This window comes from Amblyomma mixtum, chromosome 3, assembly GCF_055824585.1.
Source record: "Amblyomma mixtum isolate Tamu chromosome 3, ASM5582458v1, whole genome shotgun sequence".
NCBI classification, from domain to species: domain Eukaryota; kingdom Metazoa; phylum Arthropoda; class Arachnida; order Ixodida; family Ixodidae; genus Amblyomma; species Amblyomma mixtum.
The window spans coordinates 124,417,063-124,433,353 of record NC_143014.1 but is presented as its reverse complement, the minus strand read 5'-3'; the positions used below and the strand labels follow the sequence as shown (position 1 = coordinate 124,433,353).

At 47.4% G+C, this 16,291-nt stretch overlaps 1 protein-coding gene across 1 annotated transcript; it reads right to left on the bottom strand.

Moving 5' to 3' along the window:
* Positions 1-429: 429 nt before the first annotated feature.
* Positions 430-2,019, bottom strand: LOC149351723 (zinc finger protein 711-like). The gene is made up of 2 exons (XM_089575630.1): positions 1,897-2,019; positions 430-873 (listed from the first exon to the last, which is right to left on the bottom strand). Exons 1-2 carry the CDS (start codon positions 2,017-2,019, stop codon positions 430-432), a joined length of 567 nt encoding a protein of 188 aa, XP_089431756.1.
* Positions 2,020-16,291: the final 14,272 nt, after the last annotated feature.

Sequence of the window (16,291 nt, the reverse complement as noted above, 5' to 3'; positions counted from 1 at the left end):
CGTTCAGCATTTACTGCGCAAACTCGGGTCGAATCCAAACAGCGCTCCTCATATAATCGCGCACCTCGATGCGATTCACAGGTTCGCTATGGCACCTCAAGCGCAGTCTAAAAACCCGTCGATTCTCACATCGTGCAGACATCTGAATGCTGAGTTCATTCGGTCAATGACATCTCCCTAAAAGATAGGTAACCCGTGTTTTTCTTTGATTTTTTTTTTGCACGCAAACAGACAATTTCCCGTTCGTTCGAGTCCGGAGATTTTTCGAGTGTTTACCTTCTGATGGCTGAACGTAAAACCTGGGTGGCTGAAAAGCCGTGCCAAACCGACGGAGGCATTTTCTCAGAACGAAGCGCACTTTTTTTATTCAAACCACCGCCATTCACTTCAAGCCCAGGCGTGGAGGGTATGGCTCCTGCCTTCGCTGGCCTACCGGCTGCTCCCAGAGCGCGGACCCATTGGCTGGCGGAGGTGCTCCCGCTGGCAGTGGTCATCTCTGTCGCTCTTGTGGGCGAAGAGCTTTCTGCAATAGCCGCACTGGAAACGACCGCCCGTGCGGTGGAGGCGCCTGTGGGCAATGGCGGAGGTGGCACTCGCGAACTCAGCACCGCACTTGAAGCACCGCCTCTCGCCGATGTGTTTTCCCAAGTGAAGGGCCATAATGGTCTCATTACGGCACTTTCGGTAGCACATCGGGCATGGCACTTTGGTGCCCCGGGGCTCGTCGCGATAGTCATGCTTGAAAATCTGGTGGGCTATGAGGCGGCTAGGGAGGTGGAAGTTTAATTCGCAGAGCCAGCAGATGTGTATGGTGTCCTCTCCGGCCGGCCGAATGTTCCGCAGGCGACGCCTCTGGTCCGACATGTGGCGCTGCTGCAGGGAGAAGAAAGCGGGTCGGTCACTCAGCGCACCCTTGTTCGTACCCTTGTGCGCACCGAAGCTCGCAGAAATGTTCGACAAGAGCACCTGAACTAAAAATAGTGAAATACATTAAACTGGCGGAACCGCAAGTGAAACTATTCACTCCTCTGAATACAGCCAGTAATTATAAAGTTCAAAAGAAAAAAAAAAAAGAAACAGGCCTAGGCGAAACCTACGCAAAGTAAAGATAGGTTACCAAAAGTTTTTAGATTAATCCTTTATTGAAAAACTTCTCTACATTTTGGTCTTGAACGCAGAGACAGTTCAGCCGCTAAATTGCAATCTAGCCATGTGAGCAGTAATAGATGGCTGCTTTTGGTTTTGTGGGGACTTAGCGTCCCAAAGTGACTCGGGCTATGAGGGACGCCGTAGTGGAGGGCACCAGAAATCTCGACCACCTGGCGTTCTTTAACATGCACTGACGTCGCACAGTACACGGGCCTCTGTAATTTCGCCTGCATCGAAAGTCGACTGCCACGGCCGGAATCGAACGCCCGTATTGCGGGTCAGCAGCCGAGCGCCATAACCACTGAGCGACCGCCGCGGAAATCATGGATGGCATCGAAATAGATATTTATATATCGAGTAGTCAAGGCCAGTGATGGGTATACGTCAATCGGATATGAAGTTGTTTTCGCTTCGTCCTTATCTGTCCATGCAGCTCACACCTCATGATGGCCCACAAATTAGGCCGAACGTATGTGCTGTGGCAGGAAAATGAAGCATGCGCGTGAGTGGGATGAACATTGCGTTCACCTGCCCTTTTTTAACACTGAAAGCCAGTCTTGCCTATGCTCAAACAGCTACAATCCTTGATCAGTGTGGAGTGACTTAACGCAGCTGGCACTCACGATGTAGCAGGCCAGACAGATTCCGAACTTCGCCGTCTCTGGTTAACCACCCGCTGGGCGACCACGAGGGACCACCGCGTCCACTGAGGTAGCCGATGGTTGTCGGAAGAAAGTCGGGGCTTACCACTTCGGGTGGCACATCCGAGTCGTAGTCTTCTTCATTGGCGCGCCTTCGCCTGGCTTCCATCTCGGCCAGCGATGGAAACCTGATGGTCAGCAGCGACGCGACGGTCAGCACCCGGTCCATGGCTCTGCTCTGAGGCGATCGAAAGAAACCGAGGAAGCGGAGGTGCAACCGACGGATCACAACGGTCAGTCGAGCTGGCGCGGCGGTTGGTCGGCGGGCAGCGAACCGCGAGCGATGTGACGTAACTCACGAGCGATGCAAAGAAAGAAGAAACGCCACGAAGGCGAAGAGAAAGCGACAGTGCTAAAATAAGTGGGCGCAAAATATTCATGGTATTCGCTTTTTCTCGTTGATATCCGCAGTCCGTTATTAATACATCGTGAACTCAAAGGATTCGTTGGAGATGAGTTTAAACGTTAATACTGTTTAAACTTTAGAGTATCGCTGTGACTTTGGACTGCTGCTTTTGCTGCATCGGCATCTGTAAAACCTGTATACGCGTGGGAACTGCCCTGCCGAAGAGCTTATACACCTCCGACTTTTGTGGTAAACCTCACGACCTATAGCACATACTCCCTGTAACTAGATATTCGTTGACATTCAAGAAACGCCAAGCTGCACGAACGGGTTCTTTGACGAAGAAAACAGATTACGCCCGCAGCTGCACCCTAGCTGCGCCGTTGTGCATGGACAAACAGCGTTTTTTTCAATGAGAGCGCATCAACCTTACGTGAAACACATGAAGGTAAGTGCAAGGAAAGAGAAAAATTAATGCTACAGCAAGGACTGTTCGATAAGCAACGGAGCCGTGCAGATACAACAAAGCTCATTTAAGTGGAAAAATGAGGGCTGGTGAGCTGCGCAAAAACTGTTGCTGAGTGAAAATGTTGCGCTTTCAAACACGCCCTCGCATATTTTCAGTCAAACCTCTCGATGTCATTTGCAAACATGTAGCTGTTTCCAGTTTCAGTCTAATTTATTGCACAGTTTTTCGGTTGTCTGCAGGGGCGTAGCCAGGGGGGGGGGGCGTGCTTATGGCTTATGGGGCTTCATCCCCCCCCCCCCCCCCCCCGAAATTTTTTCGAACTGTCACCGACCGCAGCATGGCTCAAGTACATATCGTGGCTTCTGCTATCATACTTTTCTTCTTGCCTGGATGGTCTGTCTTTCCGTGTGTAAGGTTTACAAACTGTGATTGCGCAATATGTTTATTTGCCTTGCTTTACGCTTTATATAGGGTGACTTTTGCTTAGATACATAGATTTAATGGAGGCATACGTGTATTTGAATATCTTGTTGCGAGGTTTTATGTGACTGTTTCCAGTGACACTTCTCTGTGCTTTATCAAGTTTTATCTTCGCATTTATAATATTACATTTTATCTCCGCACTTGCAATGCATATTTTGCAGAACGCCTTGTTTATTCATGTACTCTCTGTTGCGACTAAAACTTCGGTGCAATTACCCGCGTACATGACCGGTGACAGCTGCTGCTGCGCAGTACACTGAAACGAAGGGCAGTGTCATATGAGATTTTTCTTTGGCCGTTGCATACGTACATAAATGTAAAGGTTCTTGAACGACAAAGATTCATTAAAATATTTGTCCTCTACTTGCTCATTTCGTGACCTTTACGTGTTTCATATCAGCGGCACGCACTGCTTTGCAGGGTTCGGACTGATACGCAATGACATGGAAGCATTGGCATCAGTTATGCCTGCCATGGTTTTTAAGACTACGAATGCATTTTTTTTATTTTAAAAACTGCATATTTCACTTTTCTATGCAGTGCTTAGCGTTATCTAATAAACAATGCCATTGTCAACATGACAATGCTGTCATTATTCTTGCGTTTGATCCCTCCACAAATTCCATGAGGAGGACGCGCTGCAACATGAGCCCCAACCCCCCCCCCCCCCCCCCACCCCCTCCCCAGAATAAAATTTCTGGCTACGCCACTGGTCTGTCTGGAAAACGGAAGGTAATTCGATGCCTGAGTTTGCTCGTTCGTAGTTCGAGGATGAGGTGATATCCGCCTCCGGGTACCCCTGTCAGAACTTACGGACTTCATTCGGGTTGCCTATTCTAAAATTCTCTAATTGTAAAATCCGCCACACCACCGCAAACAAATTTCATCGATTCGAAAAACGCATCTGAGGCAGTGGTCCTATCCTTAGCCTCTCACATAGCCCCTTCCCTCTCACCACCTTCTGTATAACGTGGCCTCGAAAGGAAGGAGAGTTCGTGAAGGTGGAACTTGTGTGTAATCATCCAGGAAAGACCCGCCCGCTTGAGAAAAATAAACAATGGGCCCAACTGTGCATGCCATTTGGCTTCAATTGAAACCAGTTGGACCCAATAGGTCAGCCAATAGGGCCAATGAATCCGATTGGGTAGTCCATTTGGTTTCCTCAGTTCAAGTAGGGCATACCAATGGGTTCTGCATTTCTAATTGAATTACTCAACTGGCTCGTGAGATTCCAATTGCTTTCGCCACTACCAGTCGGAATGCCCACTTGGAACCATTTGAAACCAATTGAAGGTCCCAATTGGACCCACAGGGCCAAATGGAGTGTACATTTGCTTTCAGCTGGAAACTATAAGTGGAAGTTCATGATGTCCTATATATATATATATATATATATATATATAAGATAAAGTCACCAGAACCAGTCCTACACCCCTAGAGTACCAAATAATTATCCAAGACATGTTGATGGCAGAGACTGACAGAATGGGCGTCAGAAAGCGTAGCAAGCATTTCTTTCTTTTTTTCATGTCACATGCATTCCCACGTATTTAGTGTTTTTTTGTTTTTTAAGTATTTTTGTATTGTATTGTCATGCCTTGTAATGCATTGTCACGCATTTCTCTTCTGCGCGCGCTCAAGCACAGTGAAGAATTACATTTGTCTCAACACAGTACATTGTACTTGCCACTGACTGCAGTTCGTTTCTGGTGTTGTGTGTGTGTTTGTTGTTAACCTTGCGTCTTTTTCTTTTGTTGTGTATTGAGTGGTTGTGTAAGGATTCATTAGTCATTAGAAACTTGTGTTTTTTCCTTATGACCTATCTTGTATACTGTTGTGCTGCCACAACCCTTCTCTGAGTGGGATTTTTCATATTCTTGTGTAGTAGCGTTTTTTTTTCGTTTCTTTCTTTTTTCTTTTTTTTTTGACATTCCTGCGGACCCCCATACCTAGAACTTTCTCCTGGAATGTTGCCTTCTAGCCGTGCGGCAGCCAGGCGCTTCGCGCGTGTCGCCAGAATGCGTCTTGAGTGCCATTTTGTAAAGTCTTGTGCAGTAAATGTTTTTTTTTTTTTGTCACAACCCTGTGGCAGCTGTACGCTGTAGAGGTTCGCGCTTGTCATCGACTTTTCTGTCGTTACCTACCTCCGAACACCTACCGCCGTTTCAAGTTGTAATCAACATTTTTTATTTTTTTATTTTTATTTTTTGTTATTTTTTTTCTAAACCTCTCCCCTCACCACTGTTTGTGTTTTTGTTTTGACACTTTTTTCTGTGCCTCGCGGATGCTATAAAAGCTGCTTGTTTCAAATACTGTAATACACTTGAAAAAGGCTGGTCCTCCAGCCGAAACGTCGTGAATTAAATCTTGTTATGTTTTTCAAGTTCTGGTGACTTGATCTTATATTAATCAATCAGCTGCCAAGAAATAATTTTTGATATATATATCAAAAATTATCAAATTATCAAAAATTAGGTCAAGCAAGCTCAGGATATACTGTATTGCTCTCACTGTTCCCTCTATCTGCGGAAGGAGGGCGGGACATCTGCGGAGAACAATAAGCACGATTTTCTCTCCCACTGTTCTATTTTGCAAATGTAATTTAAAAATTAAAAAGAAACAGCTTAAGAGTTTGAAAAAGACTTTTAAGGGGTATGAACTTGTATCGAGAAGTTTCTGCCAAAGATCACAGCTCCCCAAGCCTCCGCTTCTGCCTCCGTTCAGAAGTTAGACTCCATGGCATGCGCCTGTGGACAAGGTGTAGCTACATTTCCAGTGATGTAAAGAAACCGCTCAGCAGTTATAGCACTTCAAACGAAAAAAAAAATCCACACAAGTAGGCGAAACGAAAAACCAATAAACCAGCACTGATACATCTATCTTGAGGCAGTAGTCATACACACCCCTGATATGCACTAATCACTGGAAATATTTGTATGGGCTAGGACGCACCCACTGCGCATCTCTATGTTCCCCCATGTACGAGGAAAAGGCATAATGCCCGCATTGATGTGAATGCTGACGCCAATTGCAAGTTTACCTACTCATCATTAATCGATGTTCCATGAAGGTTTTCCTGACCATCAGACCGTAATGTGTGCGGGTGTTTCATCGTTTCCCGGTAACGCCGAAGCGTGCCCGAGCTGTACTCCTGCTTTTGCCACAATTATCCTCAGGTCGCGACTTGCCTTTCAAAGCGTTGGAGGGGAAAGCGTCGGCGCCGGTATAGCTTGATTAACAGCGTGGTCGACTAGTCACGCTACTTAAGACGCCACGAGGAATGCGCCGGTAGTGTGTACGCAGTTGCTCACTTTCATCAGTCATGTAGTACGTATCTTGCGATACTCGCTACAATCTGTAAGTGGTGCCACATTATTACTAATATATAACGTTTCTCAGAGATCATTCCCAAAAAACTTCAAGTTCTTAGCGGCAGAAACTGCGTCCAGAGTCACCAAGTGCTTTCACGAAGATTGCTGTACATGGCACGCTCCTCGAAGAATGTCACTCCCCTTCACACTACGTTGCAACGCAATGCTTGCCATCTCCTGCACGTGGATGATATCCTCCAGGCACGGCGGCGAGAAGAGACGCTCGCGAAGGCGTCCCCGTCTGGTCACGTGATCCCGAGGGGCAAGTCAATGCCGGACTTGGAAAGTGCGCTCCCACGCCACGTCGAGGGAAACCGGAATGGTACGGCGACAACGAGCGCCATTTCATCCTGTCGAAGGACGGAGAGCAGATTTTTTTCTTCGTTTGCTTCCTGTCCCGTGCCCTTGCACCAGAAGTAAGTTGCAGCCCAGTCCCATTTTCCTCTATCCGGCTTTTCCAATCTTGTATTAGCTTATTTATTTGGAACATACTGCCGGCGCCTTTCGCGGCTGTTGCAGGATTTGGTTACACATAATGGTTTCGGACATGTCAAAAAGAAAAAAGCATCGAGAAATAGGAATTTCACACAATAGAAATACCAACATGGGAAGATCGGTAGTCAGCTGGGGAAAAACACATGTTGTAATGTTATGTAATACAATATCCGTATGAAAAATAAGACTTCTCAAAAATGGGTACATGCAATGGCAGTACGTAATGGTTCAAATAAACAATTATGACAGGTTCGAAAGAAGACTGGTCAGAGATTCAGAACTAACAACATTCCCGCGTAATGTATTCCACTTACTGATCACTTGAGGGGAATATGAATAAAGAACGGTGTCAGTATGAAATTTATACACAGCTAAATGCTATGAATGTGTTGTTCTGGTATTTCTCTCCGTAAACGATTCACTCTCTCCACTCACGTTGGCAGTTGCCTGAACAATTATTCTGAAGTATAGTAAGGTATACGTGATCCACTACCAAAATCTTTCAATAGCCTAACGGTTGGAATAACAAATACTTAAAAATTATAGCTGCGTACATCCACTTCCGCTATCCACAGGCATCGTGGTCCTCGTGCGCGCCCTGATAGCACGTACAACCGCAGTGGTTCAAGCAAAATATCAGTCAACGTCAGAGCTTTTAGCGCGCTAAGCGCGATATGAATGCGAGCATGCGTCGCACTTAGACATCGTTCGTGCTGCCATGTGCTCATGTACAAAGGTTGAGCCGTTGTCTTCAATAGACGGCTAACACCACACAATGTCTTGTCCTTCACCTCTCGCCGACGTCACCATTTTACCAGTCAGCACCATCTTGAACTTGTTCATTCTAAATAAGTTTTTATTTCATACCGTTTCCCTACATAAACATTAAAAAGCAAAGTGTGTTAACACTATGCAGTTATAAATCAAGCGAGAACGTCACTGTTCCGCAACGCTTTGTGCCTGTTCTCGTTACACACTGTTCTCATCTTGCCGCCGCGGTGGCTCAGTCATTATGACGCTCGCCTGCTCACCCGAACAACGCGGATTCGATCCCGGCCACGACGGTCGAATTTTGATGGAGGCGAAACAATTTTGATGGAGGCTCGTGTACTGTGCGATGTCACCGCACGTTAAAGAACCGCAGGTGGTCGAAATTTCCGGACCCCTTCACTACGGCGTCCCTCACAGCCTCAGTAACTTTGGGACGTTGAATACCCATAAACCATAAACCAAACCATAAACCTGTTTTCATTTTATTGTCCTCACCTTCAAAAACAACCAAGTTACCGCAGCTCGTAGATGCTGTATATATCGTTATATCCTTTTTTCTTGTACATCAGGCCTCCTAGATAGCAAAAACCTCACAAATGATGAAGGAATCACTCGGTAAAATCCCAAACTCACAGCATAAAACAATACATTATTTTTCAAAGAAATTTTTACGCATCTGTCGCGCACAAAAACTTGGGTGCTGCTGCTGCACCTTGAAGTAAGCCTCCGGGGCAGCAGCGGGATGCGGCCTTTGTTAGTTATAATTCTCGACGCTTGCGTCAGTGCCGCCGTGACTTGCTACTCCCCTCATTAATAAGGAAACCGGTGCCACAGTTTGCTCGCAGTGCCTGCGAATGCGAGATCCTCGAACAGCGTGATCCTGTAGCACAGACCACGCATTTCTTCCTCTTGTAGCTACCTCGGAGGCTGCTTCGAGTGCCGCTCCGGCGTCATTGAACAGCGTGGCACCGCGCTCCTTTTTCCTCCAAGGGGCCCGGATCCGGCGGGGCCGCGCAATAAATTAACTCGCACGGGCGCCATTATACGCACAAGTGCGTTTTCACTCATGCCGATCTGCAAGGTGTCGAGATCCCGGGAATACCCCATCGTTGTTTATTCGGCAGAAAACTGATAGACGACTACGGTACTCAATAATGCGAAATTTGAGCACAGCTTGAGTTTTCGATGTAGTGATATAAAACTTGCAATGCGCTTAGGCTATCCTTAAGAGCACAATGTGAAGCATTGGCGCTTTGTCGCACGAGGCCTCTAAACTATCGCACTTAAGGACGGAACCTCAGTGATGTGTAAGCTGCACGGTGCAACCCTTGTGCGATTGCGGCGTCCTCTCCCACGTTCGCTGCTCCCTGCGAGGACGCGTTGCAACGCGTTTGTCCCATTGCTTCAAGGCAGAAACGCTGAAGCCACAAAGGACGCGTCTTCGTATTGGGTGGGCTACGAGACGCTTGGCACGCACATTCAGCGTAGCCCTTAAGAAAAAATCTAATGACTTTCTTTAGAAAGTCTAGTGACTTTTGACATTAGGATCTTATGCCTTTCTCATGACTTTCTGGTGATTTTCCTAATGAATTCCTAATGGCTTTTCTAAAACAAATTGGCCACCGCGGTTCTAGTGTGTTCTTAATGTATGCTTTTCTGATGACTTTTTCTTGACTGTCTCGTGTCCTACCTGCCGTTGCAAAACCTGATCGTTAAGTAAAACTGCCGGCCTTCACGAGGATTCGAACCGCTGACCTCAGACTCCCCATCTTACCACGCTAACCACTACACCACGCCACCAGACGTTAACTAGCCAGCTTATGTGGCATGATATGCGCAGCCACAGTTGTTTCTTGTTCTTTCCATTGCGAGCATCTACATGCTCACATGGGACAACAACGTTGTTCAGAAGGACCTTTCAGGCCTGTTGGAAGTGCCAACGTATTCTGAGCCTTGACATACGGCGCATTGGCCGTATCAAACCGTATCATGTCATTGCCTTTGTGGTACGTACAAAGGCATGCATGAAATAAATGCAGCAAGCGCCGGAGGCACTAAGAGGGAAGGAGGTGCGTGGGGGGGGGGGGGGGGGGGGCTATAATTTACGCTTTTATGACTGCAGTGTCGGCACTCTAGAAAGAGAGAGGTTGTTTACTGGTCAGTTAAGGTTTTTTTGAAAAAAAAAATATGCGCTAACATGCTGGCAGGTTTTGAAGCTACCCAGGGTATTATTCGAGTAATTTGTGCCCCGGAGTGCAGTTTTGCACAACGCTGTGGTCTGTACCAAGGATTAGGAGCGCTAAGACAGTAAAACGGACAGCTGTCGCTCTGAGCCTTGACATACGGCGCATTGGCCGTATCAAACCGCTTGGGAAACTACAAGTCTCAGAGCGACAGCTGTCCGTTTTACTGTCTTAGCGCTCCTAATCCTTGGTACAGACCACAGCGTTGTGCAAAACTGCACTCCGGGGCACAAATTACTCGAATAATACGCTGGGTAGCTTCAAAACCTGCGAGCATGTTAGCGCATATTTTTTTTTTTCAAAAAAACCTTAACTGACCAGTAAACAACCTCTCTCTTTCTAGAGTGCCGACACTGCAGTCATAAAAGCGTAAATTATAGCCCCCCCCCCCCCCCCCCCCCCCCCCCACGCACCTCCTTCCCTCTTAGTGCCTCCGGCGCTTGCTGCATTTATTTCATGCATGCCTTTGTACGTACCACAAAGGCAATGACATGAGAGAAATTCGTGTGAAATAACATCTGAATCTGTTGTGGTATATTTCTGCTTGGGGGTTAACGGCGAGAAAAGTCACTTGAGTGTCTGATGGCCGATGACATAAGGAAATCTTCTGTGTTAACGAAAAAGAGTCTTTGCTGAGTTTTTATTGTCGAAAGACATGAATACCTGACTTCGTGGTGACTTTCTAATGTGTCACACGGAATGCATGAACATGACACCAGAAACTCAACGCCCATTTTTGTAAGGGTTCCTCGCTCCATGCACACTAGATCAGCTCAACGTGCTGTCAACCAAAATTCTAAAAAAAAAACTAACATTTAGTCCAACTGCTAGGCGATTGATCAGCGCTAGCTGGTTCACAAAATGATTGAAGGAATGATAACCTTATGTATAACTACTTTCGTGATGGTTGCTGTGATGGTGACAGTGGGTTCCTGAATGGTTGACTATCAAATTAATAATTTGTATACGCTATCAATTCGGTCACAGCGTATATTGGCTCAGTTCATGTTCCGTTTCTCTAATTTTGATTATGCATGCGTTGTGGTCAGGGAATGCGTGCATGTGGGCGTAAGCGCCTACTGAAGTGCAGATCTATGCAGATTTTTCATCCTCTCGAATGCGTTGGATTCGTGCTGAGGGCCAGGTCCTCTGATGGCAAGTTGACGACTAACTGCTAGTGCTTCCTGACGCCGAAGCTGAAGTCGCCCGCAAGGATGACTGGCGAAAAGCAATGGAAGAGGGAGGCTAGGGGGTGATGAATTACAGGGTATTTTTTCGGAGAGGCATTTCGAGGCGTTAGGCGGGGGCTTGTTACGACCGCGCGACCAATCTGATGATGTGAAAGCTAGGACAAGGTGCGGGCTGCATTTACATGTGGGTCACGTGACTGCGGTCTGAGAAGCGCGCCCCGCTAAACGGCGACAAAGCAGAGCTAGGCACCAGTACCATGTCGGCGGACGGGCGTCAAACGGGGGCAGATAAGGTCTAACAGTCAGTACGTCAAGAATTTGACATTATGAGTTTTAGTAATGGCCGATGTACTCTCCGTCGGACGTTTTTGCGGGTGAGTTGGTTCATTTTCGCGAAAGGTTAGTAACTGCGCAACGCAACCAGGACAGGAGGTAAAGAAACAAACACGGCACCACGGACGCAGCATTCCTTTATTTACCTCCTGTCCTCGCCCTCTTTCACAGTTTGTGACATTACTCTTTGTCGCACTGCGAGATTATGAACTCGTACTTCGCGTCTTCCGTAAAGATGCGAGACCCAAATGCTGTGCTTGTGTCCGTCCCACATTCACATCGAACTTTCGTGTTGCCCGTTTATGTTCCACCATGTTTCTGCATTGTTAATGGCAGTGCTTATATAAATGTACTCACATTAAGAAAATAGTAGCAACCGGAGAAATATGAGCGTATAACTAAGTTGTCTCTTCGTCAGTCCTCTTGCCAGGTGGTGCACACCAGCATAGAATCTAGTTTCTTTCGGAATACTCTCCTCGCAAGCTCGGCTGGTCTACGGAAGTGCTTCCCTCAAAAATAACTTGTAACCCTGGCAATACGCTTCGATGTGTCTCACGGGTTAGCTCTGGAAGCTCAGGCAACATCTGCCAACCCCTAGTTCTCTACCACGCGCAGACATTTTAATTTCGAGTTTCTTTGCCATGTAAGACGTCTCGCAAAAACAGGAGGATTTGAATGGTTTTGTCTCTCTATAGCAGACACTCAGAACACCTCCTGTTTCTTCATCTCACCTTCCTGAAAGCCCCGTCAAAGAAATAGAAACCACAATATCCACAGTTGCCAACCTTTTACTCCATGACACCAGTTCTAAACTACATCGTGACTGCCACCGCATGGCGTTATGCTCTACACAGTGGTCGGAAAGCGCGGACGCCTCATACGTCGCTGCCGGGAGTGCTCCACGCGGACATGTTCATCGCGGTCACTCTTATGGACGAAGAGTACACCACAGAAGCCGCATTCAAAATTGCCGCCAGTGCGGTGGAAGGTCTTGTGTGCTGTTGCAGCTGCCGCACTGGCGAACTCTGCGCCGCACTCTGAGCATAGGCGCTCCCCGAGGTGAGTACCAATGTGGAGAGCCATGGTACTCTGGCTCCTCCAGCGATGCGGACACATGCGGCACAAGGCATCGGTCGAAAGAGTGTTTTCGGCACCGTGCCTAAACACGGCATGGGCCAGCAGTCTACTTTTAAGGTTGAACCTTCGTTGGCATTTGCGGCATTGATGAAGAGATGGCTCCCCCTCCACAAAGATTCGTTGTCGCTGCATGGAGAAGAAATACGGTTGATTAGTCGTACGGTCTGCAGGGTTGCTTTTATTCGTGGCCACTCAAGGCCGCCTGCCGCAGTTCACACAAGTACTATAGTCGGATACAACTCAAGAACGATGCGGCAGATGCCCCTCAAATGAGGCCCTCCAGCCAATGGCGTCCACCGTTTTCCGTGACGCTGGGGTTCATCCGATTTAGCCCTGGCGAATCTTCTTTCAGCTGACACCCCCTGCCATGTCACTCTAGCAGGACGACTGGTGTTAATCTCGACCTCATGACAATCGGTCGACGCCATTGGCTGAATGGTCTGCGTTGAGAGGCAAACCTGCCGCTTCATTCCTGAGTTGTATGTGACTATAGGTTGCAGGTCCGTTTCACGCCTTTAAGCGTACCAGCCCTTTTTCCCTCGTAAAGTGGCACGACGATCGACTGTGGCAGGTGTCAGGTTATGACGCAGTGACAGAATGATCTTTGCCGTACTCGCGGCAACAACCATTTCCATCACTGCGTCATGACCTGGGACCTCTTATACTCGATCGTCGTGCCACTTTAATGAATACACAGTGGATTCGAACTATTCCAAGCTTTTTTTCTTGAAATATACTGTTTTCTCCTTAAAACCGGCTCCCAGGACCCAGTAACTGTGCAGTTACCGGACACCACTTTCCGATGTTGTCTTTATAATAAATCGATACTTAAGCCTTCGCATAACTTCTTCAAGCAAAGTGTTCGGAAACCTGCCTCCGGCATCTGCTCTGCGCATATCCAGGCGTGAAAAGGCCCAGAAGAACGGTCCTCCCTCGAGGCCATACGAGGCAACCGCTGTAGCCTATGCCCTTTTTAATACGTAAATCTGATCCAGAACCTGCACGCCAGGTGTACTCACGCTTTTGTTCCAGCTCAGCGCACCACTACTGCGGCGTCCACACTCGCGGCAACGCTTTTGCGGCCGCACATGACAGGTCGCCTGGCTAATATTCCAGGAACGAGCATTCCCAAATAACAATAGAGACCATCCATTTCTTTAAATCATGCATTTCTTTCCATGGATTATACACTGCATGCATGTCCGCGCAGGTTGGAGAAGAGGTTATTCGTTTTGCGTCCAGGTAGACATGCTAGATTAGGAAGATGCCGAAGGAGCAGACGAAGAAGAGAGCCTCGACAGAATGCAGGGACTTCGCAAGGGCAATCGTTGGGGGCACGCTTCTGCAGAAAGTTGCACCCACTGTTCTGAGCGTCTGTGTGCAGTTTTTCCCGCTTTTACATCGGCAACGTGGACGCCCATGATGAAGTATCTTCAAAACACTAAGGTTAACCGTGCAAAGGATGTCGTACATCAAAGCGCCGAAGTAGGATTCTTGACGAAATGCCTATTCAATAAGTATGCTCTAAAGCTTAAGCAAAGCACGCTGCTGGGCTAGTTGGCGGTGCATAATTAGAAAAACTTGGAAGGGGGAAAAAAAGATGACAAAGGACGACAAACAAGGATAAACGCCTGGAAACATCCAATCCTTTTTTGCGCTATGTTCTCCTAGACACTCTAAAGGACTAGCCAGTAGCCACCCATCGGAATACTGCTTCCAGCCGTTGTATAGAACATAGGTGAATACAATTCACGAGGCTTGTCGAGTCCGCAATACAGTTTCTTTCTTTGTGAACTACAGAACGAGCCGCGGCTTGTGCATAGTCTCTGCACAGAGTAGGTGAAAAAAAAAAGAGAACAAAACGCAATCACAGTTCGAGAAGCGCAATTGTTGATATAATGAATGCAGCCCATAATTCCGCACTCGGAAAGTGAACCCGGCCTCATCAGAAGTGAGCCTGTGCAACAAGGGTAGGTCATTAATAATTAATAACGAGAAGCTTTTAGCGAAAAACATCAAGACGCGCTTGCAGGGCCCTTAGAAATATTAGATAACCTGCCGTCCGCGCGGAGCATACCTTCAGAACCACTTGGCTGCGCCTTGAATGAATGCGCGGGGGGCGCGGCACGCATTCGGAACGGTGTGCCTGCAGCGGTGGTCGTGCTATGCCTGCTGTGGCTACGCAATTGTTGCGCGCTGCTTCTTCGTCGCGATCCCGGAACACTGGTGTTTTTTGTCAAATCCGTAAATGTTGACTTGTGTGTGCGTAGGTGTGCGTGTTCTTATAGATGTGGGACCGCGTCATGTCAAGACAATGGCACAAGTGCGACCGCACCTGTTTCGTGTCGGTATGCAAGAGCTGCTACCCTTAATGCAAGGTGAAATGTTCTCTTTTCAGGACACCAAAGAACGCAGAAAAGAGACAACATCAAGCGTGGCGACAGAGTGCTTGACGAGGCTAGTGTCGTTTGCGAGCGCAACTTCGAACCCTGCTTTATTGAGCGAAGTTTTAAGACTGTGATTCAGGGAAAGGTGGTTGAAATTTCCCGGGATGCGCCGCAACTCGCGAAGGATGCTGTTCCCACGCTGTTTCTTCACGCCCCAATGTAGATCTCGAAACCCCTGACTCGGAAGAGGAAGGAAAAAAATTTCTGCTAGCAGAAACAATGCCGGGAGTCAGATTACCACCAGAGACAAAAAAAGCGCATTGATCCTGAAGCACCAGTGGAGGTGGTTGAAGAACCTATCGGCGGTGGATCGGGTGAACTGATTCATCTCCGGGAATGCAGAGAGCTGCAGCCACCACCACCTTGGACAAATATCGACCTTTCGGATGCTCAGCACGTAACATTCGCACAGTGCCACTCAAACGAGAACGGCTCTCAGGACGCGTTATACGTAAGCCTACGAGTTCTGCTCCGTCGCAGTGATTCAGATGCCACTGCCATGAAGGCTACTGTGCATATTCGAGGGAGAATATTGAAGGAGCGAGACGTCATGTCCATAGAAGAGGCAATAAATCTTCAGGACATTGCGAAACCCAGCTTGTGCCCTGGCTGCCGATTGAAGCCCATCAGGAAATCCTTTACATCTTCAAATGGGCGTTACTTTGCTGTAAACTGTTCCATTCTTTCCGATGCAGCATGCATAGCTTGCAAATACATGCGAAATTTAACTCAAAACACCCTGTCAAGGAGGAAAAAATCAAGTGTGCCCTGTGTAAACAAGACGAAGACTTCAAAATCTCGGACAGTGCGTCGAATGAAGTATAACGCGGCAAATCTGCTAAAAGCTCTAGATTCAATGAAAAACCAAATGGACAGCTTTCATGACCAGAGTTTGAAAGAAGGGTTAGTGGCCTTCCTCCTAAGAGCAGCTTGCGGTCACAACTTGTTTTGAGGCTACCAAACGCAAGTCAACGAAAGGGATGGCATATTCTAATGAGTGGCTACTTGAATGTATTCTGATGCGAATGAATAGACCTAATCTGTATGAACATACACGACGACACAACATCCTGGCTCTTCCAGGTCGAACATGCTTACAAAAGTGCATCCACATCTTCAAGACTGGATTTGGTTTTAACCCAAATATTTGTATGCT